This window comes from Chaetodon trifascialis, chromosome 18 (genome assembly GCF_039877785.1).
Source record: "Chaetodon trifascialis isolate fChaTrf1 chromosome 18, fChaTrf1.hap1, whole genome shotgun sequence".
Lineage (NCBI taxonomy): Eukaryota > Metazoa > Chordata > Actinopteri > Chaetodontiformes > Chaetodontidae > Chaetodon > Chaetodon trifascialis.
In genome coordinates, this window is record NC_092073.1 from 23,834,231 (window position 1) to 23,857,102 (window position 22,872).

The 22,872-nt window shown below is 47.3% G+C and overlaps 1 protein-coding gene across 1 annotated transcript; it reads left to right on the forward strand.

Moving 5' to 3' along the window:
* Window positions 1–809: 809 nt before the first annotated feature.
* inhbaa (inhibin subunit beta Aa) lies at window positions 810–15,638 on the forward strand. The gene is made up of 3 exons (XM_070986635.1): window positions 810–1,985; window positions 13,930–15,371; window positions 15,402–15,638. Exons 1-2 carry the CDS (start codon window positions 1,448–1,450, stop codon window positions 14,748–14,750), a joined length of 1,359 nt encoding a protein of 452 aa, XP_070842736.1. The 5' UTR covers window positions 810–1,447; the 3' UTR covers window positions 14,751–15,371; window positions 15,402–15,638.
* Window positions 15,639–22,872: the final 7,234 nt, after the last annotated feature.

Sequence of the window (22,872 nt, forward strand, 5' to 3'; positions counted from 1 at the left end):
TTGATTTCGGTTCCTCTTTAAGAGAAAGAGGCAGCTGCCAGGGGACATGTAGGACATTTTATCACAGAAACAAGCCGAGTAACGTCGGGAAAACAAAGACAAAGGAAACGAACCAGAGGAATCTGGTCGACCTGCACCGGAACCTCCTGCTCATTCCAAAGTCCGCCGCCGCTTCGCCACAACGCGACAAGGCGAGACCGCACAGTCATGGACCATGATGTCATGTTGACTGGAGCTGAGCAGCAACCAGACTAAACAAATCCAGACCGTCCGACAGACAGACTGACTGACTGACTGATAGACAGTCAGACAGATGGACAGGAGAGTCACAGGCGAAGTCCAAGTCATCCAAGAGTTTTCCCCTCAACACGTAACTCATTCACAGCCGACCGTGGGAGGAGGAGGGAGGAGGGAGGAGGGAGGAGGGAGGAGGGAGCAGGGATAAAGGAATCCCAGCTTTGCTCCATTAACAGCCCAACGGAGGGAGGGGAGAAATAAATAAAGAAAGAGAAGGAGGAGGGAGGGAGAAGGTAAAAGTTGGAAGTGGTATGAGTCACGGAGCGAGATGGGAGGAGACTGGAGTGGAGGAGAGAGAGAGAGGGATGGAGGGAGGAGGGAGGGAGGTATAATTATGGTAGGAGGCTGCCAGGGCGAGAGAGAGGAGAGAGAAGCAGAGGGAGGGAAAGAAAGAGGAGAGCGAGGAGAGAGAGAGAGAGTCCAGCCCACTCCGGTAAAACCATTCAACTGGTGAGCGAGGGAACACATTCAACACAGAGAGAGAGAGGGAGGAAAAGAGGTAAAGAGAGAGAGAGGAACTCCCTTCGTCTGGGATAACTTAGTCAAACTGCCGCTCACACACACACACACACACTCACTCCGCACACACACTCTGCAGCGACTTCACCCCGCGAGCGAAGATCCTCCTGCACTCCAGAGTTTTTCCTTCTCCGCTTTTTCATCATCCATTCATCACACCGGAGACTTTTTCCTCCTCAGTGTTCTTCTTCTCCTCTTGTTGTTTTTTCTTTTCTTTCTTTCTTGTGACGCCTCCACATTTTCCAGCCATCTGTCCCTGACAAAAAAGATAAGGATTACTCATTTTCTCTCTCGGCGTTGTGTTTTTTTCTCTTTTTTGTCCTCCTCTCTCTCGTTTCTTTGCAGCTTTTTTCCCTCCGGTTTTTCGCAGGTGGACTGTGAGCTGAGCTGAACTTTGCAGCTTCCAAACTTCTGAGGAGAGAACAAGAAAGACAAAGACAATAAGAAAGAGAGGAGGCTGAGGACGGAGGGACGGAGGAAGACTTTTCTTTCTTCATCCAGGACTGAATTTTTCCTCAAACACTGTTGGCCATACTTGACTTTCTTCATCTTTTCTGGCTCCTGCTGTGTGTCTGCATCCAGCAGCATCACCAAATCCGACCCGGCAGCCAATCAGACGACTCCTGCCATCATGTCTGTCTTACCTCTGCTCAGCTGGACCATCCTGCTCCTGGTCCAGAGCTGCGGCTCGTCCTCGGACCCGGCGTCCAGACTCCAGCCTCCTCCTCTTTCTCTGACCGTTCATCCTCACCATCAGCCCCTTCCAGACGCCGCCTCCGGCTCCCACTGCCCCTCCTGTGCCCTGGCCAGGATGAGGAGAAACGAAGGGGGCGCGGCGGACGACATGGCGGGACACGACCAGGAGGAGGAGACGGCTCAGCAGGACGTGGTGGAGGCGGTGAAGAGGCACATCCTCAACATGCTGCACCTCCAAGCCCGGCCCAACATCACCCGGCCGGTGCCCCGCGCCGCACTCCTCAACGCCCTGCGCAAGCTCCACGTGGGGCGAGTGGCGGAGGACGGCAGCGTGCAGATCGAGGGGGAGGAGGAGGCGCGAGGGCGGGGAGGCCGAGGAGGAGGGGGAGGAGCGATGGCCGCGGCGGCGGCTCAGGCCGGAGACAGTGGCGACTCGCAGGAGACGACGGAGATCATCACCTTCGCTGAGGCTGGTGAGTCCATGCTGCTTGGTGTGTGTGTGTGTGTGTGTGTGTGTGTGTGTGTGTGTGTGTGTGTGTGTGTGTGTGTGTGTGTGTAGCATCATTTTGTGTGCACAGAGATGCAGAAAGCCTTTATGTATGAGACAAAAGACAAAGCGTGTGCATGGACAGTAACCAAGATGACTTCAGTTGTGTAAGCATATGTAGTTCAGTGTGTGTGTGTGTGTGTGTGTGTGTGTGTGCATGTGTGTGTGTGTGTGTGTGTGTGTGTGTGTGTGTGTGTGTGTGTGTGCATGCATGTGTGTGTGTGTGTGCGCGCGCGTGAACAAATGGCAGCAGGTCGACAGTTAATGTGGAAATCTGTATTTCTATGTGTGTTAATGGTGTTACAACAGTTAACTGTATGTGTGTGTGCACAGGTGTTGTGTGTGTGTGCACGAGTGTGTGTGCGTAGAGATGACTCAGAGTATGCAAGCACATATTTGGATGTGTTACAGTGTGTGTGTGTGCATGTGTGCGTGTGTGTATGAAAGACAAAAATGCAGCTGTGTTAGAAATCAGCTTGTTGAAAACGACAGGTCTGTGTGTGTGTGTGTGTGTGTGTGTGTGTGTGTGTGTTTGCCGGGCTTGGCTGACTGAGTACGCAGGTGGAATTAAGCAGGTGGACACACACACACACACACACACACACACACACACACACCTCTGTAATGGCCTCCTGCTGGTTTCAAAGAATAGTTCATTATCTACTTAAAGTCGGAGGAGATTAGTGTGTCGTGCATGTGTGTGTGCGTGTGTGTGTATGTGTGCATGCATGTGTGTGTGTGTATTTTAAAGCAGACGGTTGTAGATGGAGAGCAACGACAGAAGTTCTGCTTCAGACTCAAAGCCATCAGGACTCGGAGGATCCAGTTCAGTCCGGTTTGCTCAGCAGCACTCAGGCAGGCTGAGGTCAGCCGTTCACGGTCGTCCTCCTCTGTCTCGTCACCTTTGACCCCAGCAGGTCCAACTGGCCTTTAAACCAGGTCACAGAGGAGTCGCAAAAACTTGCACTTGTGAGGTTTCCTGTGGGCAAAGTGGTTTAACTGTTGCTTTTGTTATGTGGAAACCTTGTATCTCCAGTTTTGGGCTTTCTGCTTGTTACGTTTTAACCATCAACTACAGTTTGGAGAGATTCTCAGTTCCTGCTCGTCATTTTCCAGATCCTCTATCAACGTTGAGCTTGTTTGTTTGAGGCAGCCGCTGGTGTCAGTTCACTTCTCTGGACACAAAATCCATCACGACCAACAGGTTCATCAGCTGATGCTCCAGGATCTGAGATATGAGTCGCCAACTGTAGATCACCTCCCTTAAAATGTGTGGTGATCTTTGGATGTGTATCAATAACGTGACGTGTGTGTGATTTATGCTCAGTGAGCTCGAATGTGTATGCTCACCTGTGCGAGCAGGAAAAGGTGAGAGGTGAACAGACTGCAGGAGGCGACGCTGCCAGACTCAGCATGTGAACTGTGCAGCTCAGCGCTCAGCAGTAAATTTAAAAGCCTCCTCTGGCGCTGAGTGTTAACGGTCGTGAAATCCCCGCGCTGCGCTTTCCAGCAGCTCACCTGTCAGTCAGGCCGTGTGGGCGGGACCGTGACGTCTTCTTCCTCCTCTGGATTTTCTGTTGATGCAGTTTGAGTTTCTGTAGGCGAGAGTCTGGAGCAGCAGATGGAAAAGGTTTTTATGAAGTGGATCTGTGCAGACAGGCCGAGAGGAGCAGCTTCCTCTCGAGCAAAACACTGAATTTAACGCCGTTTGAAGAAGAGTGTGGCATCAGGAACAGCCAATCAGATTCACCAAAGCCTCCTCAGGTTCATGTGTTAAATGTCTGAATGGACGATAACAATGTGATCTCGTCCAGGGGCGTGTCTCAGGCCATTTCAGAGTCCAGCAAGACCTCGAGAGACTTCAGAACCCTTTTAGGTCACATCCCCTATAACTCAGTTCCAGCCCATGTTGTGCACTTCAGAACCACGTTAGAGGAGAACTTCATCAGAAACTCAGAGGCCAATTTAAATCTGGACTGATTCTCCTCCAAGAAACCCAAAGATTGGCTAAGACTCGGCTGTTGGTAGGAAATGTGCCACAGTCTCCAGTCTCCCATGTTTGGTTGACCCGTCCACCTCGACCCTCTTCGGCGCTCTACAGTAGCATCACCTGACTTCCTCCTTTGCTTGTGTACCTTCAGCCACTAGAGGGCGTCTCACGTGACTGTAAACAAATGTGCTTTTTGGGTGTTTGCTGTCAGGTCACTGGTCCTGCCTGGTCCTGCCTGGTCCTGCCTGGTCCTGACTGGTCCTGCCTGGTCCTGCCTGGTCCTGCCTGGTCCTGACTGGTCCTGAATGGTCCTGAATGGTCCTGACTGGTCCTGGGAAGTTAATTTTAAGCTTTAATGTGCCGTGAAACCAAAACTTAAGCTAAAAGAGCCTAAAAGTCAAGATAAAACGCACTGGTCACAAGTGTTGCTGTTGTTTTAAAGGCTACTTTTTGCAGCAGCTCATCAAACCTTGTTGTTTTTCGGAGATGTATCGCAGCCCGCCATGAGAATAGTTTGCACCCAGCCGGTCCTGTGCTTTGTTAGGAATAACCGATGCATTCAGGGACCTCGGTAATTATTTTGGGTGATGGAGATGGCAAGTAGGGGAGCCGAGGGACGAGTGGATTCTTGGCGGAGACGGAGCGTCAACCTCCGTTTAGCATCTCCAACACAATATGTATCTGTCCGGCGTTTTCTGTGCGCCGGCCCGCTCTGTTTAAATTCCTCTCCTCCGTCCCTGTTTATCTTCCCCTCTTCTCTCCGCCTCTCCCCACACACAGAGGACAATTAGGCTAATTGAACTTAATTGAACACATCATTAGCGACATTCCACAATCCACTTTCATGTCCCTCGCCGCTGCTCGCTCTAACCTCGATCTACCCTTCCTTCCTCTGGCAGACAGAATAAACCGGTCATTGTTGGATCTATTCTGGTGGCAGGTCTGTCTGGGGACTCAAACTAGCGACCCCGCAACGAGCTCGGGGCCGGTTCACTGACTTCTGACAACTGAGAGGAAACAGTGGATCTCAGCAGCTGACAGAAAGACAAAGAAAGACAGAAACCTCCGTCTGATAGGAAAATAGACTATAATTAGCACGTTTCCCTTTTCTCTTTTCTTTTCTCTCTTCTTTTCACTGCGCTTTCTTTTCATCTTTTTCTTCTTCTCGTCCGTTTCTTGGCTTTGACTCACATTTTCTCTGTTTATTCTCGTCATTCCCTCCATCTTTTTCTCTCCAAACTTTTCCTTGCTGCTTTTCTTCTCTCCACACTTTCTCCTCTTCCCTCGCTCTTCTCCTCCACCTTTTCCCTCCCCATCTGTCACTTTTCTGCGACGTGGCTTTAGCATGTTTATAGCGTGTTTACGGCCGTGTCCCTGCAGTCCCAACGCTGTTTGAATCCCCGTCGGCTCGTTTTAGCCGTCGTCGTCCAACCGCATCGTTTGGCTCCGCTTTGATGTGTGACCGGCCGCCAAAGATGCTCTACGTCTGGAGAGATGAATCACTCAATAGTAAACAGCTACAGATTGTGTCCCGACCCGCCGAGTGCTAACAAACACACCGACAGGCGTCGTAGATTCAGAGATTTCACAGCTGAGGCTGAAGGTGATGCTCACTGCTCACAGACTTCAGTTGGTGACCCTTACAGAAGTTTTATAACTCACTGATCATTTAATGTTGTTTTATGGCTCATTTTAAGTTATTAAGAGCAGGTTCTCCGTGTTTCTGGGTTCTAATAAGCATGAGGGCTGTGGTTCTAAGCGTTAAAAAACTGATTCTGACCTGAACGTCTCTGTCCACCTGTCTTCAGTGTTCAGCGAGACGTTTGCAGTGCCCTGAAAAATGCTCAGAGTGAGACATCACAGTGTTTGCCTCCTCTCTGCCGGGCCGCCCGTTGTGGCGTCCCTCTGGGAGGAATCGGGGAGGACAGGAAGGCAGCGAGCGGTGGCTTCGCTAAATACAGGCGAGTTCAAACAGAGGGGGAGGGATGGGGGAGGAATCGGTGGGAAAGAGACACAGAGAGGGAAGACGAGACAGAATTAGAGAGAGAAGTAAACCAACTCAACGTTAGTAAATGTCCCTGAATGACTCAAGACTGAAAGCAAAGCCCCCCCCCCCCCCCCCCCCCCCCCCCCCCAGGCCCAGTATGAAAGTGGTTGTACTGGGAGCCTCCCAGTGTTTGTGAATGTGTTGTTAAGGGGAGTTTTCATGTCGATGTGAAGGAACATCAGGGCTGTCGATGCTGATATTGATCACAGATGTTTCCGATCAGATTATTGGTAAAATCATAAGGTGTGACATCACTGGTGGGTGTGGCTACAGGTGAACACTTTGACGCACGTCATATATGTTTTCAGTAAATTCAGTGTTGCTGTGATCCAGAACTTTGGAGCTTTGAAAGTGTCGATGCACCGCGCTGAGAGACGGTACAGCAGGACCGAGACGGGTCAGCTTCGCAACCTGCCGTCTGTCTTCGTGTCCTGTCCAGTGGACGTTAGAGGTCCAGAGAAGATGCTGCTCCCGTTAGCGTGTCCGTCTGTGAAACCTGAGCGGAGCGGCACAGCCTCTTTGGCGTTTCGGTATGTTGAGTGCGAACATTTGACTGTCAGGACGGACGGACGCACGGACTGCGTATCTGCTGTCTCATTATAAATAAAGTGGCCTGGGAACCCAGACAGACAGACAGATGGACGGAGTTAAAGCTGGGACTTGAGCTCCAGTTTAGCTCAGAACTTTATTGTCCCGAGAGAGAAATCTGGTTTGTAGACGAGGTCTGAAAATGAAAACCACGCCATAAAATCACTTTGTTAAAACAATGAAAACACAATAAAAACAGATGAAAACATGACAGACGACGAGCAGCTGAAGTCGGTTTGATGTTGGACAGCTGCTTTCCCACACTCTCTCCTTTGTTTTTGTTAGCGTCTTTACACTCAACACTGACTTCACTAGAAGTTCAGTTTGACAGGGAGGTTTAATTTGGTGCTAACAGGCGAAGCGTGACAGGATCGTTTTAGCACGTTGACGATGCAAAGCTTTACAATCTCAACACAAACTTTATTGCTCGGCAGACATGAACGCAGAGCTGCAGCGTGAACGCCGATTGACACAGGAAGTGCTTCTGGAGTGTCACTGTCTCACTTCCTGTTTATCAGTTGGTTGTGCGTCTCGTGACTTCTGTTCAATGTTTCATGCAGGAAGTCGACCTTCAGGCTGCAGATGTCTCTGATTGGTTAGAGTGAACATGATGAAGGCTTAGCTTGTCCAACGAGAGTCCAAAACCCAGAGACATTTCTGTCCTGCTGAGCAGCTGATCAGTGGGAGCTTCATCGTGCTGGTTGTCACTTTCTGAACATGTCTTCCTCCAAATGGTTTTTCCTCGTTCTGAAAGTGACCGAAGCGTCTTCAGAGCCACATCAGGCAGGACTCCTTTCAGAGCGTGTGTGTCCTGGTGTGTGTGTGTGTGGTCGGTCCGGACGAGGCTTCCTCTGTCCTCCAGCTGACGATGACAGAGTTTGGCATCAGACGGCGGGGCTGCTTTAATGGCTCCACTTCTGTCTACCAGTCGTTTGACAGTGTTACACAGATTGTGCTTCACATCTAGAGCTGCTCAGTGTGTGTGTGTGTGTATGTGTGTGTGTGTGTGTGTGTGTGTGCGTGCTTGTGTGTGTGTGTTTACTAACACAGCCCCGCTGACTCACATGTGGTGCCAATAAGGCCGAGCAGGGCGTCGACTCTGCAGCAGCTTTCTGTCCCACGCAGGCGAGGCTGAGCCTGACAGTCCCAGCGGAGGGCTTAACACACCCGCGCAAAGTTTTAACTCCATCAACACGTCATTGTTTACATCATCACGGAGCACTTGCAGCTGATTTCAAAGGAGCTGTGAGACTAAAGGTTTCGCCGGGAAGCCGAGCTCATTGGTGCATCCTGTGACAGGGACCCTCAAGTCCTGCTGGTCTGAGGGTCTCCAGCACCTTCAGCACTAAACTCCTGCAAGGCAGCGTGGAGGGTACACTCTGCACACTGTGTGTGTGTGTGTGTGTGTGTGTGTGTGTGTGTGTGTGTGTGTGTGTGTGTGTGTGTGCTGTAAAGAAAGGGGGGAGATGTGTGACCCAGCCTGCTGATCCCTCTGAATGTAAACCTGAACAACAGAAGAGGACCAAAGACAGCCCAAAACACCACACTGTAAAAAATATCCCCAACACGTCTGTTTTATTCTGCAGCTCATCTGTCAAAACGCAACTCGACGACTTCATTTTAAAACATTTTCTCTGCTGAACATCTCTGTTACTGAGCACGCCAGCCTTCTGCTCAGCGCTCGTGGCTGCACGCTGAGAGAGTTTTCAACGTGAAACTGGATTCAGGGTTTTGTACAGTGTAAACGCTGCAGCAGGAAGATGGAGGCCGTCTCTGATCCCTTTCATGTAAACCTGACGGACAGACAGCACAGGGCGCTGCATTAGCCTTCCCATTAAGCAGACGTTTGGACAGGAAGTCCTCGTCCATCTGTCAGATGCACCCCGCTGTACCTACAGCTCCTCTAAGTGCCTCCTCTTCCTCACCCGCCCATCCTCTCGCTCACCTCCCAGCGACGACGAACGAGCTTTGTCCATTTTGGAGTGTGGGAACGAGAAGAGAGGTGGAGGGAAAGACGAGAGACGGAGAAACAGCTGTGCAAACTGGAACTCCCAACAGAAGCTGCTCTCTCTGTCTCTGTCTCTGTGTGTCTCTGTCTGTCTTTCTGTCTCTTTGAACATTTGTTGCTTCAGGATAAAGTCAAAGAAAAGCTGCGAATAGTAAGAACACAGCAGCAGCAGAAGAAGTTAAACTCTTACCAGCATGGAAACACACAAACACACTCAGCAAATACACAAACAAAGATACACACTTACACAAACAGCTGAGTTACACACACACACACACACACACACACACACACACACACACACACACACACACAGGTTTGCTCAGCCTGTTGAACGTAGCTCATCCATTGAAGGAGGGATTACGATGGACAATAGAGAGCACACACACACATTCACACGCGCACACACACAGGGACAGTGTGTGTTTGGACAGATGGGTGTGTGTGTGGGGGGGGTCATTGTCGTGGTCTCAGTAAACACAGGGAACAGAGGATGAACGTGTCACTCACTGATGTCAACTCAACTCAAGCTCCGCCTCCTCTGAAAGGCCACGCCCATGAAGGCAGAGCCCAGCCCCAGTGCATTGTGGGACACTGAGGTCTAAAGAAGGCTGCATTCAGTTTTTTTGTCTGAAAACATGGCTGCCAGAGGAGGTGGAGCCTGAAGTGGCATCAGAGTTGTGGGACCTGGAGGACGTCAGAACAGACCGAAGGATCCTGCAGAGGAAGCATCATCAGTCTGGTACTGTTAGCATGTTAGCATGTTAGCGCTGCGTCGAACTATTTCAAATGACCTCATGAGTTTGTGTGTGTGTGTGTGTGTGTGTGTGAAGGGGATTACAGAGGATTTAATAAGACTAATCATAGATCAAGAGTCCTTTCAACAACATACCGATGAGTGTTTGTGTCACATGTTGGCAGGATCTGTTGTTTAGCTTCGTTCGGCTGCGTCTGATCAATCAAATCAAAGTCATAATACGCCCCAGGGGTTGATGGGACGGCCAGAACATGTCTGGAGACTTATACCGCTGATGATGATGATGATGATGATAATGTTTATCATTCCTGGTTTCTGCATCAGAGTCGAACTTGTATTGAGAAGCTTTCCTCTGAAAGAATTGACTGAGCCCCGAGGTGGACTGGTCTGAACTGGGCTGTGATGGTTTGAACTGGGTTAGTGATGGTCTAAACTTGACTTTGACGGTCTAAACTGGGCTTTGATGGTTCGTGACGGTCTAAACTGGGTTTTGATGGTCTAAACTGTCTAAATTGGGTATTTGATGACATCATTTAGTCTTAAAAGTGATTTCAGAGTCATATGGATTAGGTTGAGTGTCTCAGGCAGCCTGGGCTCAGACATGATCTCAGCGTTGTGACTTTCTCCACCTCCACCTCGCTGATTCGTGTTTTTTAATGAGACGAGAGATCTGATGTGAAGGAAGAGGAAAACACTGACGGGGAGATTTCCTCCTCACCGCTGCGCTGTCCAAACACTGCCTGACAAACTGAGCCTGTGTGTGTGTGTGTGTGTGTGTGTGTGTGTGTGTGTCGGACAGAGCAGGTGGGGGCCAGAAATCAGGTTTTATGAGTTGTTGAGACATGGGTTTGTAAAGCTCAGTCTCCAGTAAATGGAGGGGGATTACAGAGAGCGACGAGCTGTGAGCAGAGGAGCTGCAGAGGCTCTCGTCTCACAGTGGACGTGAGCTGCTGGGACTTCTGTTGAGTTTTTACACACTTTAACACATTCAGTAGATGCTGAACACGCTTCACATCATCATCATCATCATCATCATCATCATCATCATCATCATCATCATCATCATCATCAGTTTCACTCTGAGAATCAACCACAGAGACCTTTCAAGCAAACGCTGAGCAGGCTTCAGCAGCTTTGAATACTTTGTCTTTGAACGGCTCGTCCACCTGAAGACAGCACAATAATCACTTTATCTGACACATCGCATCCAGTCCAGCAGGAGGATCAAGCGTTCAGCCGCAAACAATCAGTTTCTCAGACAGAAAACCTCAGCGGGAAATTACAGTGAAACAGCCTTTACTTTGAGCTGATGATGCGTTCGCTGTCACGGGTTATCATCTGTAACTTCTGTGAGTCTAACACAGATGAACAGGCTGAAATGCAGCAGCAGTGCTGCTCGGCCGTTTCTCGGCGTCTCTGCAGGCTGACTGTAAATCACACAGATGTAACAGACATCTGTCCACAGCTCGTCTGTCATTACAGCCCATAATAACCGTCTGCGTGAACACACGGAGCTGACTTCTATCTGACGACGCTCGCTGCTGCAGCTGCTAACGTGCCTTTAGGATTTCACTGTGGAAATGTGATGTAGTCCAGGCACATGATGCGACTACAGCAGCAGGCTGGACCAATCAGAAAGCCGGGAGTGTTCCTGTTGGTCTATCTGGAAGTAGATTTTAAAGGATCGTTGTGGTGTATTCTACACTTTTCTTACTGTAATCTCATGTTTAGAGTGAAACCAGCAGCACGTTAGCTCATCTCTGAACGCCGTCTTACTTCCTGTCTGTGGCTGTCTGCTCCAAGCTCATTGGTCCCGATTGATGATGTAAACTTTTAAAAACACCTCACAAATATATAGTTTAATTTTCAAAACAGTTGCTCACTGCAGGTTTTGTCAGACAAACAGGAGGAAATAGAGCATTTGTTGGGACTATTTTGAGCGGCGGATGAATCCATGTTTGTTGATGTAGCGAGTGTTTGTGGCAGTGGGACAGCGTGAGTCAGAACAAACTTCATGGTCATGAAGCAACGTGATGCTCATGTTGTGGAGCTCTACGGCTCAGAGGAAAAGATCTATGAGGCACATGAAGAAGAAAACAGGACGTCATGAGATCGATCCTCCATGTTAGCAGCATTATTAGCGTCACGCTGACAGATTGGTTCCTGTCTTTGTCTTCAAAGCTGCAGGAGTTAAAACAAAGACTCTTCTTCTTCCAGCACCTTGAATCAACATCACAAACACTATTCTAAGAAACAATGAATGAACAGGGCTTTTATTTTTTAATCTCACTGAAGTGATGATGATGTAAGTGAGATAATCGCCTCCGAATTGTCGGTTAAACGGCGTTAATGGACTCGCTAAAGTGCCGACCGCCTCCACACACACGCGCACACAGAGAGACAGGCCGCCCAGTCACACCGTTTAACAGAGCATCACTGCTGCTGACATTCATAAACTCCCAAATCGTGACTTTGATTTTCTGTATGGACGCCCACGAGCGAGAGACATTAGAGAGAGAGAGAGGGAGGAAAAGGTGATGCAAAGATGTTATGCAACGATGGCGGATGGTAATTGGGTCTTCAACCCAGTGATTAGCTCGCTGTCTGGCCTGGAGGCTTCAAGGAAATGTAAAGTACAGGTCTGGACGTGTGTGTGTGCCTGTGTGTGTCTGTGTGTGTGCATGTGTGTGTTTGTGTGACAGTTTGTTCTGGGAAATGTACGACTGTGGACAGTGAGGACACAAATTCAGCCAATCCCTGCAGAGTCTGTTAGCTTCAAACTTCTTGTCCAACCAACACAAAGAAAGGCGAAGCTGCGAGTGTTCAGGAGAATCAGGGATAATGAAGGTTGATCGTAGACGTGATACGCCATCGCTGATCTCAAACTGCAGAGACATTTGCGAGTCCTAGTGGGCTTGTTTTCATTCATGCAACGAGGGACAGGAAGTGACCTCATGGTGCAAAGACAGCAGACAGCGCCTGGTGGGACGTGCCAGAGCGTCTCCGAACTTACAAACACTAAGAAGCAAACTTGAACCTGCAGAGTCGCAGACGGTTGAAGAAATGTAACTGGAGCAAATGGACTCCAGTCCCAGTCTAGACTCCGAACTAAAGACGGAGCATTAGCAGCTATTGAACGTGTTTATGTCACTATTATTAGCCAATCTAACCTCCTACATGAACTCTCAAACTACATGACTGGTCGATCAATTGATGAGTCAGCTGGTGGAAAATAAATCTCTGTTGTAGGTGAGTCATTAAAGCAAAAAACAAAAACACAGCAGCCTCTCCGCGGTGAGGATTTAGTGCTTTTCTGCTTTATACTCTTGAAAACCCACAAATCTGCGGGGACCTGTGACGGGATCTCTCTCGGGCATTGAATGAAAGTAATTGTTCGCTTCAGTCCTGAACTCAGCGAGAACAACCTGATACCTGACAGCAGAAGTTGCCTGACAGGCTGAACTCAGGGTCAAAACGTCCGTCCATCGGCATCCACCAGCTATCGCTGAGCCCAAAAAACACCACGATACCTTCCAAATAAAACTCTGTACTTTCTTTTCAAGCAGCCTCAGCTTCTCTCCCGCTGACCTTCGGCATGGAAACCTTCCCATGATTCACTGTGAGGCAGCAGAACACAAAGATTATGTTCTTTCACTTCTTCAGACGTGCTGCTGTAAATTCACTCATTCTGGGCTTCAGCAGCGACAGCAGAGCTCCTGGTGGGAACCATTAGCTGCTTTAAACACTGCCTGACTCCAAAACCTCCGACCACCGCTGCTGAGTCAGCAGGAAGAATCCAATCAGCAGTGTGTGTGTGCGTGTGTGTGTGTGTATGTGTGTGTGTGCGTGTGTGTGTGTGTGTGTGTGTGTGTGTGTGTGTGTGTGCGTGCGTGTGTGTGTGTGTGTGTGTGGGAGGTCATGTTAGAGATGATAACATAGTAAGTGTGTGCTGTGTGTGTAGATGGCTCCTTAGTTCAGATGTGGCCACACTCATCGTGTGTGTGTATCTGTGTGTGTGTTAGTGTGTCAGATTGAATTCACTTCAGTTCAGCAAAGATTTTACACACACACACACACACTCACTCACTCACTCACTCACTCACTCACTCACTCACTCACTCACTCACTCACTCAGTGAGGCGTTCATGGTCTTGCTGTACGTGTAGCAAAGAAGGAATCCACAGTCAGAGTGTGTCTTCTCTCACAGCTGAAGTGTGTGTGTTTGACGTGTGCATGTTTGACGTGTGTTTAACACACCTTTCAGGTAACTGCTGCCAGAGCCTGGAGTGTCAGTACTGCTGATATGTTTACCTGTAGTTTACTGTAGCACACCATGAGCTTTGGGTTAACCTGTTGACCTGATAAAAGCCAATCAGGTTCAGCCAATCAGAGGCCAGGGTCTTGTGACTGTGCACTGTCAGTATGATGTCATAATGAGGAGCTGAACGTTGTCCTAACCGTCTCTGTGTCTGTGTCTCAGGTGAGTCTCAGGGCATGGTGAACTTCGTCCTGTCTAAAGAAGGAGGTGATCTTTCTCTGGTGGAGCAGGCCAACGTCTGGCTCTTCCTCCGTTTGGCTAAGACCAATCGCAGCCGAGCCAAAGTCACCATCCGCCTCTTCCAGCAGCGCCGGCTTCCCGGCGGGCGTCCGTCTTCGCAACAGGACGACGTCCTCTTGGTGGAGAAAACTGTGGACACCCGTCGTAGCGGCTGGCACACCTTCTCGGTGTCGGCGGCGGTGCAGACGCTGCTGGAGAGCGCCGAGAGCACGACGCTGAGCCTCAGGGTGTCCTGTCCGCTCTGCGCCGACGCCGGAGCGACACTCGTCCTGGTCTCAGGCGGCTCAGAGACATCGCAGCGCGCCAACCAGCGGGAACAGTCCCACCGGCCCTTCCTCATGGCCGTGGTCCGACAGGGAGACGGCAGCGAATCGCGACGGCGCAGGAAGCGTGGGTTGGAGTGCGACGGGAAGGTCCGTGTGTGCTGCAAACGGCAGTTCTACGTCAACTTCAAAGACATCGGCTGGAACGACTGGATAATCGCGCCACCCGGTTACCATGCCAACTACTGCGAGGGGGAGTGCCCCTCCCACGTGGCGAGCATCACCGGGTCCACGTTGTCCTTCCACTCCACCGTCATCAGCCACTACCGCATGCGGGGGTACAGCCCCTTCCAGAACCTGAGGTCATGCTGCGTGCCCACTCGGCTACGAGCCATGTCCATGCTCTACTACAACGAGGAGCAAAAGATCATCAAGAAGGACATCCAGAACATGATCGTGGAGGAGTGCGGCTGCTCGTAAACAGAAAACGTGAACCGGATCGGTCCAGAACAAACTGGACTGGTGGGGACCAGGGAGGAGCCTAGAGAGAGGGAGCTACAGGGAGGAGGTGGAGGGAGGAGACAAAGATGAAGCGGTGACTTCCTGATCACGTCGCTTCAAGCTATTGCGCTTCGTTCTCCAGCCACTCCTCCCTCCATCACTCCGTCACTCGGGGTCGCTCTCTGGAGTAAAACTCCTCTCCGGCCTCATCCAGCAGAACTCAGAAAGAGTCTTGACGGCACTTTCAGAAAAAAGAAGAAAAACGATAGAAAAAAAAGAATATCTAATATATTTTTGTTACGAGAGGAGAGAGCGAGGCTTATTTATGTGTCTGAGACGTTCAAGCACCACTCGACCCGTCCGATCCTGGAGCAACGAGGTGCCTGAAAAACTACTAACTAACAAAAAAATCTCAAAACTATGCAACTTGTTTGATGTATAATGATCTTATTGTATTTTACTTTGTCTTGGTTTTTGTTTCCCAACTTGTTTACTTTTTCAAAATGAACAAGGAAGAAAGAAGAAGACTCTTTTGTATCATGTTTTGGAAGTATAAAGATGTGTGTGTGTGTGTGTGTGTGTGTGTGTGTGTGTGTGTGTGTGTGTGTGTGTGTGTGTGTGTATGTTGAGAGATACTTGAAAGAAACAAGTTGGCCCAGCTGCTGGAACCAAACACTTCTTTATGTTACCATGTTGACGTTATAATTATTATTGTCAGTAAGTATATTAATAATATTATTGTTATTGTTGATAATAATATTTTCTTCAGCTGCGTTTGTGTTATTATGTGTGGGTTTTTTTTAAAGAACTGTTACAAATGTTTTCATTTTTTGCACTATAGCGACACTCGTGCTCAGATTAGCCAGACTGAAGAGCCCCTCAGAGGGGACAGGCCGGCACATCCGGTTCAGGGTGGCCTCTCGGGTTCAACCCCCATGATAAGACGGGCGTAGCTGCATCGTCATCCCTTGTTGCTCAGAAAACAAGCGATGCGTCACCTGTAGGTTTCTTGAAGGATGTTAAAAATTTGAGGTTTACTGCCAGAATATCCCAAAGCAGGTGGACACCACGGCTGAGCGCGATAGGCTGAACCGTCCGTCAGTCAAACTAACACACTCTACATGCCTTTATTTTGAAGTATTCAGGCTGTAGCCAGGAAACGGAGTAGGTGCAAACCAGAGGCACTGACACGCTGAAGTCTCAGTCTAAAATGACTAAACTCCACTATTTGGATTTTCATGTTTGTCTTAAATGTGTAAACTGTTAGATTACATTGTGATGCACATTTTATGTCCAACATGAAGGTCTAAGTGTTCCCAAACTGCCAGAAATAAAAATCTGATTAGCAGACACTCTGCCTACCTTTTTATTCATTTTTGCTGCCCTGAAAGTGTTCAGATTCTGATGTAAAAGTCTAAAGTCAGCAACCGTGTGTGTTTCTACGTGGATACGACAGCCCTGCTTAAAACCTTTGCAATGAAAACATTTTGGAAACATCCACCAAAGCTCACGTTAGAAGATACTGAGAGCTAAAGATCATGAAGAAAATAAGGATTTATTCAGTTTTTCTTGAAAGAAGATGGAGGTTTCCCCATTCGCTTCAATGCAGTTTGTGACACCTGGTGGCCTTTAGAGGAACTGCAGGCTAAGAAACTTGTACTTACTGGTGATATGTAGCGCTGCTAGCTTGTCAGTTAGCACCGAACACTAGCAACTATAGATGAAATGTTTCAAGCTAAATGTTTGAACAAATAAAAAACGATGCATAGAGCACAGCGTTCAGACCACGAATCATTCCCAGAGCGCTAAAGAACTCAAAGGCAGCGGTAAGAAACTGCCACCACACCATGACGGGAACTTCCTGTCTATCGGATGCTATAAGGACTTCAGCTGAAGTGGAGAACAAAAAGCACTTAGAATAAGAAAAATGTAAATTTGGCTCGTGACGAAAATTCTAAACAGACTTTTCTGGAATAACTAGCCAACCGCTAAACCCGCTAACGTCCAAGAATCACAGCAAAAAGAACGAGAACAGATTTAAAGCACAAGAACAGCCTTCAAAGCAGCGGCTCGATCTTTGTCTCTGAATCATCATTCTACACAACGAGGAGAAACATACTTCACTTCCCTTTAAATCGAGGTTTGAACTGAACTGAGTGAACATTGTGATGATCCATGAAGGGACACGTGTGCTGCGACACTCAGACCTGGATTTATTGGTGGAAGTGAAGAAAGTGATTTAAGTGTTTCTCTTTGTAGTGGTACGACAGTTTCCAAAAGAGACAAAGAGGGCAACGATTTTCCCAGAGTTCACAGTAAAACACAAGATGATCCACAACATCTGAGCGCTCACTTTGAGAGGAAAAGATGGACGTTTCTGTTCTGGAGTAAACGTCCAGTTTTAGTTTGCTTTAGGACACCAAAGAGTCCAGGTTGTGCACTTGTTTGACAGAGAGAAAACTCTTAAAGTTACACTGAGCGATGCTGAAAACGTTGATTTGTGTCCATTTCATGAGAATAAATACAGAAAAGTCACACATCATCATCTGAAATCTGTCGACCTGCAGCTTAAAGGTTGAACTTGGTGTCATGAAGACAGTTGGCTGATGTTGTATTGATGCTTCATAAAGTTTGTTTCAGATTCATTTTAGTATTTGAAATTAAATTCCTGTTTTTTCTTTTTCTTTATCTTAAATTGTGATGTTTTTATCACGCCTTCCTTTTTGTCTCTCCCTGCACATGAAGAACTCCATTTCCCACAATGCTTCTCTTCACAAACTGAAAAAGACAATCCACAGTGGAGAAAACAAACGTCCAATCAGATGTGGTCGTTTCTGTGTCGTACGTGTTTATATCAGTATTTGTCGACTTGTTCACCAAAAGTTTTGGAGTATTGGTCCCCGTTTCAATGAAGTCACACGTTTTCTTTTCTTTTTCCTTTTTGGCATCATTGTTTCTGAAGGGAGTGGACGGACGCTCTTCTGGACTTTTAGGGACAAACTCATTGTCCATCCTGTGTGTACATGGACACAAACGAAATGTCAATGCAGAAAAAAGCCTAAAAAAAGGAATAAAAGAAGTGGCTGTATTTGTTCAGACTTCGTTCTTTTTATCAAGACAAAAAATAGTGACACTGAACGAAGTGGACAAAGAATAAAAAGTCTATTTTTTATTCTGTATATATGGAAATCAAGATTCCAGTATGTTGCATTGCTTTGTTGTACAAATCAAATGTGCTTGTGGCATTTTTCTAATCTAATTTATTTTACAGTCTCGTTTTGTTTTTGTTTTCTGCTTCACCATTAAAGTTTAAAGGATGTACACGAAGGAAACGAGTCCGTGGTCCTTTTAATCTTAAAACCTGACTTTAAACTAAAACACCTTCCATCTGAACTGTCCTTCATTTCTCTTCATTCAGTAGATTAACGGTAACTTCAGGTTCTTCTGACGGACATTTGTTTTGAAGCGAAGTTTTGAAGAGTGGGGCAGTGATTTGTCATCAGGTTGTAAAGCTCCTCTGGGCCACGTCGACATTCACAATGATATAAATCCTCCCTCGTTAAACACGCATATTAAAAGCATAATCGCAAAAGCCGACGCTGAGCTCGCAGCTCAGGACGAGCGTTCGGGGTCGGGGATGAAGCGTCTGGAGCGTCTCCAGCCAGCGAGGAAGAGGCGCAGCAGGAATTGACACACGAGGCGAGAGGTCAGCTGGAGCTTCCCTCCCCACCTCAAATGCTAACAGGTGACGCACGGAAGCGAAAATAAAAGTTCTTCAACACGCTGGAAAGATGATTAATGGCATCCAAATGAGTAAGAGCCTTCAGATCTGACCTTTCCTTGAGTTCCCGCACTACACACCTGCAGCAGGTGAGTCACATCTAAGGAACTTTGAAGGTTCCACAAGCATGAAGGATGTGAGAAGGTAGAACTGTAGCTACGCTGAATGTGTGGATGGACACTGTATCAAAAACATATGAGAAATGAGAAGTTACCAAGAAGTCATTCAGCGCTCTGAATGACTTGATGCATTGAAACGTGACACTTTCATTTTCACGTGATTTGAACAACATTTCCACATCAACATGTCTAAAAATGACTAGAACTATGTTAGATGTGTTGTTGTGTACTTACATCCCAAATACTTAAAATTCAAACCCAACGAATCTGTAATTTCATTCACGTGATAGTGTGTTTCATTTGGCTGGAAACACCAGGTATCACGTCACCGAGTGAGGAACGAAGCGCTGAACGCGACGAAACACAACGTGAAGAAAACATTTCTGCCTTTTCATCGGCAATGATGTCGTTTAACAATGAAGAAGAAACCTTGCACGATACTTCACAACCTCGTCAAACTACTACTTTAGTTTTCACTGTTTTGGTTGAGAGACCTCTGGTGTCAGAAATCGTGTACTGCACTGTGAGAAAACAGTAAGCTCGGAGAAAAAGAACAAAGACAAACAGCGTTTACTTCTGTCATTACAGTTTTTCTCAAATGCTAAAACACATTTCACAAACGTTTCCTCTATGTTCCCCAATGTCTAAACACAACACCCTTTTCTAAAGCTACATAAACACAACCACACCTTCTCACTGCAAAACTCAAACTTTCACACCAAAAGAGCAGCTCGAAGCTTTCAAAAATGTAAACACTATACACATCATTACACACTACAGCAAAACAGTTGAAAACACAATGCTCAATTTGTGAGATGGTTCTTTGTTTCATAACTGCCAATGCACATTTTTAGAAACTTTACAGTAACGGATCTTCTTAGATCTCTGTAGAGGATTAGGCATTTAGATTTGTGAGTTTCATATGAAGAGTATAAATCTATAGAAAATACTGCATGTACACTACTGTAACACAACTCAATGCAAAAACAGAATCTATTGCACACAACAGTACTCTTGAAAACATGTTCAGGGTGCGAAGTTTTTTATTTACTTTATTCACACCACAATCACTGTGCGGCATCATGCCGCTGAGCTGCATCGGGCCACATCACCTCATCCACATCGCAGGCTATATTCTCTCTTGCCAGGCACCGTGGGAAAAAACCCCTGGAATGGCGAATCCATCCTTGGAAGGCCTCCACTGGGATGTCAACACAGGCCAGCTCCATTGCCCTTAGGAGGTTCTCTCTAGTGTATGGTTGTCTGTCATAAACCTTCCATCTCCACGATGAGAAGAACTCCTCTATAGGGTTCAGGAAAGGGGAGTAGGGTGGCAGACAGACGTTTAAAAACTGGTTACTGTTGGTGGTGAACCACTCTCTGATTTGGTTTGTTCTGTGGAAGCGGACATTGTCCCAAATGTTCACATAAATGGGATGTGCGGGCCCAGGATGGTGTTGTTGGCGGTCCAGGAGGATGTCTCTTAGCTCCTCTAGGAAGGTGAGGAGATGTTGGGTGTTGTAAGACCTAAGGACAGCATGCCGGTGGACAAGCCCCTCCGAACCCATGGCCGCACAAAGAGTAATATTACCCCCCCGTTGGCCAGGAACCTCAGTGATGGCTCTTTGGCCAATGATGTTACAGCCTCTTTGCCTTCGTTTCTGCAAGTTGAAGCCAGCCTCATCCAGGAAGAGGTACTCATGAGGTCTGACCATTGCGTCCAACTGTAATATCCTCTGTGAAAATGTGAAAGTGCACAGGTGTTCAGAACAACAGTCAATCAGGTACCACAGTATTGTCCAGAAGTAATGTAGGCCACTGAGCAACACAGTATGTCCACTAACTGTACTGTGAACATGGATGTATACTTACTTGCACATACTCGTAACGTAGGTCTTTGTGTCGCGCAGAGTTGCGCTCAAAGGGAACCCTATAGACCTGTTTCATCTGCATCTTTTGGCGCCGGAGAACTCGGTCTACTGTGGCCAAGCTGACATCATCAATGCTCTCAAAATTGACATTATCGGCAATGACTTTGTCTCTGATCTCCCGGAGTCTGATGAGGTTGTTCTCACGAACCATATCCACAATGAGGGTTTCATGTGCCGCTGTAAATATGGCAAACCTCCCACCTCTATATGGCATTCTTTCAACTCTAAAGACAGAAACATGTGTTGTCAATTGACATGTTTTACAATAACAACGGATTTGAAACCAATAGACTACTTTCACAGGCTTGAAACTGTATTGTGACAAAGAAAGCAATAGAGTACAATACCTGTTGTGTTGTCTGAATGCCCTGATAATGTTGGCCACGGAGAACCAACTCAGGTTTGGACGGACTCTTAGTCCTGCTTCAGCCATTGTCATGCCATGGACAATGACATGGTCAATGACTGTTGCTCGCATCTCATCCGTAATGATGGTGCGAGGTTGTCTTGTTCTTCCTCCTGGACCTTCTCCTCTCCCTCCTGGGCCTTCTCCTCTTCCTCGTTGGCCTGCTCCTCTTCCTCCTCTGATCTGAACTCCTCTTCCTCGTTGGCCTGCTCCTCTTCTTCCATGGCCAGCTCCTCTCCCTCCTCTGACTTGAATTCCTCTTCCCCTGACTCTGCCTTCATCCATTGTGTTTGTTTGGAATCTTCAGCAAACTGTGCACTCTGAACTTGCTTTTATACATGTGGTCACAGCATTAGCAACAGGTGTCTTCAATTTTGAGTCGTTGCGTGTAATGAATGACGCCAGGTGTGTTCATTGTGTTCAAATATTGCTGACTGTGGCAAGCATTCTGCATCACATGAGCTTTCATTTGAGAATATGTGCAGAGTTCCTTTGCAACTTGTGTTTTAGCAAGGAAAAATGTGTTTAGATTTATGAGAACAGAGGATTGTGTTTTGTGAATTGTGTCTTCATGTGAAATGTGTTTATGATATTGGCAAATGATGGCTAGATTTAGTAAATGTGTTTAGACAACTGGTCATTTGGTTTAGAGGATTGGCTTTTGTGTTTTAGCATTTGAGAAAAACTGTGAGCCAAAACGACTTTGGCCAATCCAAGGTTGACTCCATGATGCACACATTTCTACTTTCAGCATGACTTATAGAAACTGACCAATCAGAACTGAGAATGTCATTATCCCCCGGAGAGAAGTAAGACAATAAGAGTAACAAAATCCAGTAATAAGATCGTAAAAATGTCAAGTCTCTGGTACAAAAAGACTGATGCTTAAACTCCTCCGGGCTCGTTAACGTCTGTCCACGATGCAGTCGACGGAGCTGATCGCTGCCATTTTGGAGAATGTGAATAATTCCAGCGGGCACATCGCGTCTCTGTTTCAGAGGCGTCTCTTTGCTCAGCTACATGAAGACAGATGAAGCCAGACAGGAAGTCAGACACAGGAACAGTGTAGAAAATCTGATAAATTTCAAAATAAAACACCCTGTCCAGACTCCTTATTCTACATCAACAATCAAAACAAGTGAAACAGCCCCAAAGAGAAACCTTTTAACTACGAAGCACAAGTATCAAGGCCAAAGAAAAAAAATCTGAGCAAGTCAACCAAATCAGGCAGACACCACGTCCACTGAAAGCTCAGAACGTCAGACTGCTTTTACAGATAAAATCAGTCTGACTGGTTCCTTCTGATGCTAACTGCTAATGCTAGCTGCATGTTAACAAACAGTGGTTCAGAATTCAACATCTGTACCGTTTGGTAATGTTTTACATTTTGTAGCTGAACTAACAAATATTTCCACAACGCCTGACATGCTAGCGAGTGTTAACTTCTTAGCTGCCATTGGTGTGGGTGTGTTAGCTAGCCGATAACATAAATGTTAGCTAACCAGCCCACCGGAACATGTTGACGATAACCACGTTGCGTTTCTGTTGCCTTTAGCGTTTAACAGATATTTGTCAGGACAGAGCTTCAAACTGGAACATCCCAGTTGAACTGGGATGTCTGGTCATCGTATGCTAACATGGAAACATTGAACCAACACGTCCTATTAGAACTGTATCCTGATGATGGACAAACAGCTGGAAACAGAACAACATCCTTCTGAGATACACTCGTACGTCATTTTTCTTCCAGTTGGCCGATGAAGAGCATGAACTGCTCTGCAGTGGCGTCGCCCTGTTAGATCCAACGTGAAGTTATTCACCTTCGTTTTCCACAGGACGATCCGCTAACGACTCACAGCAGAGC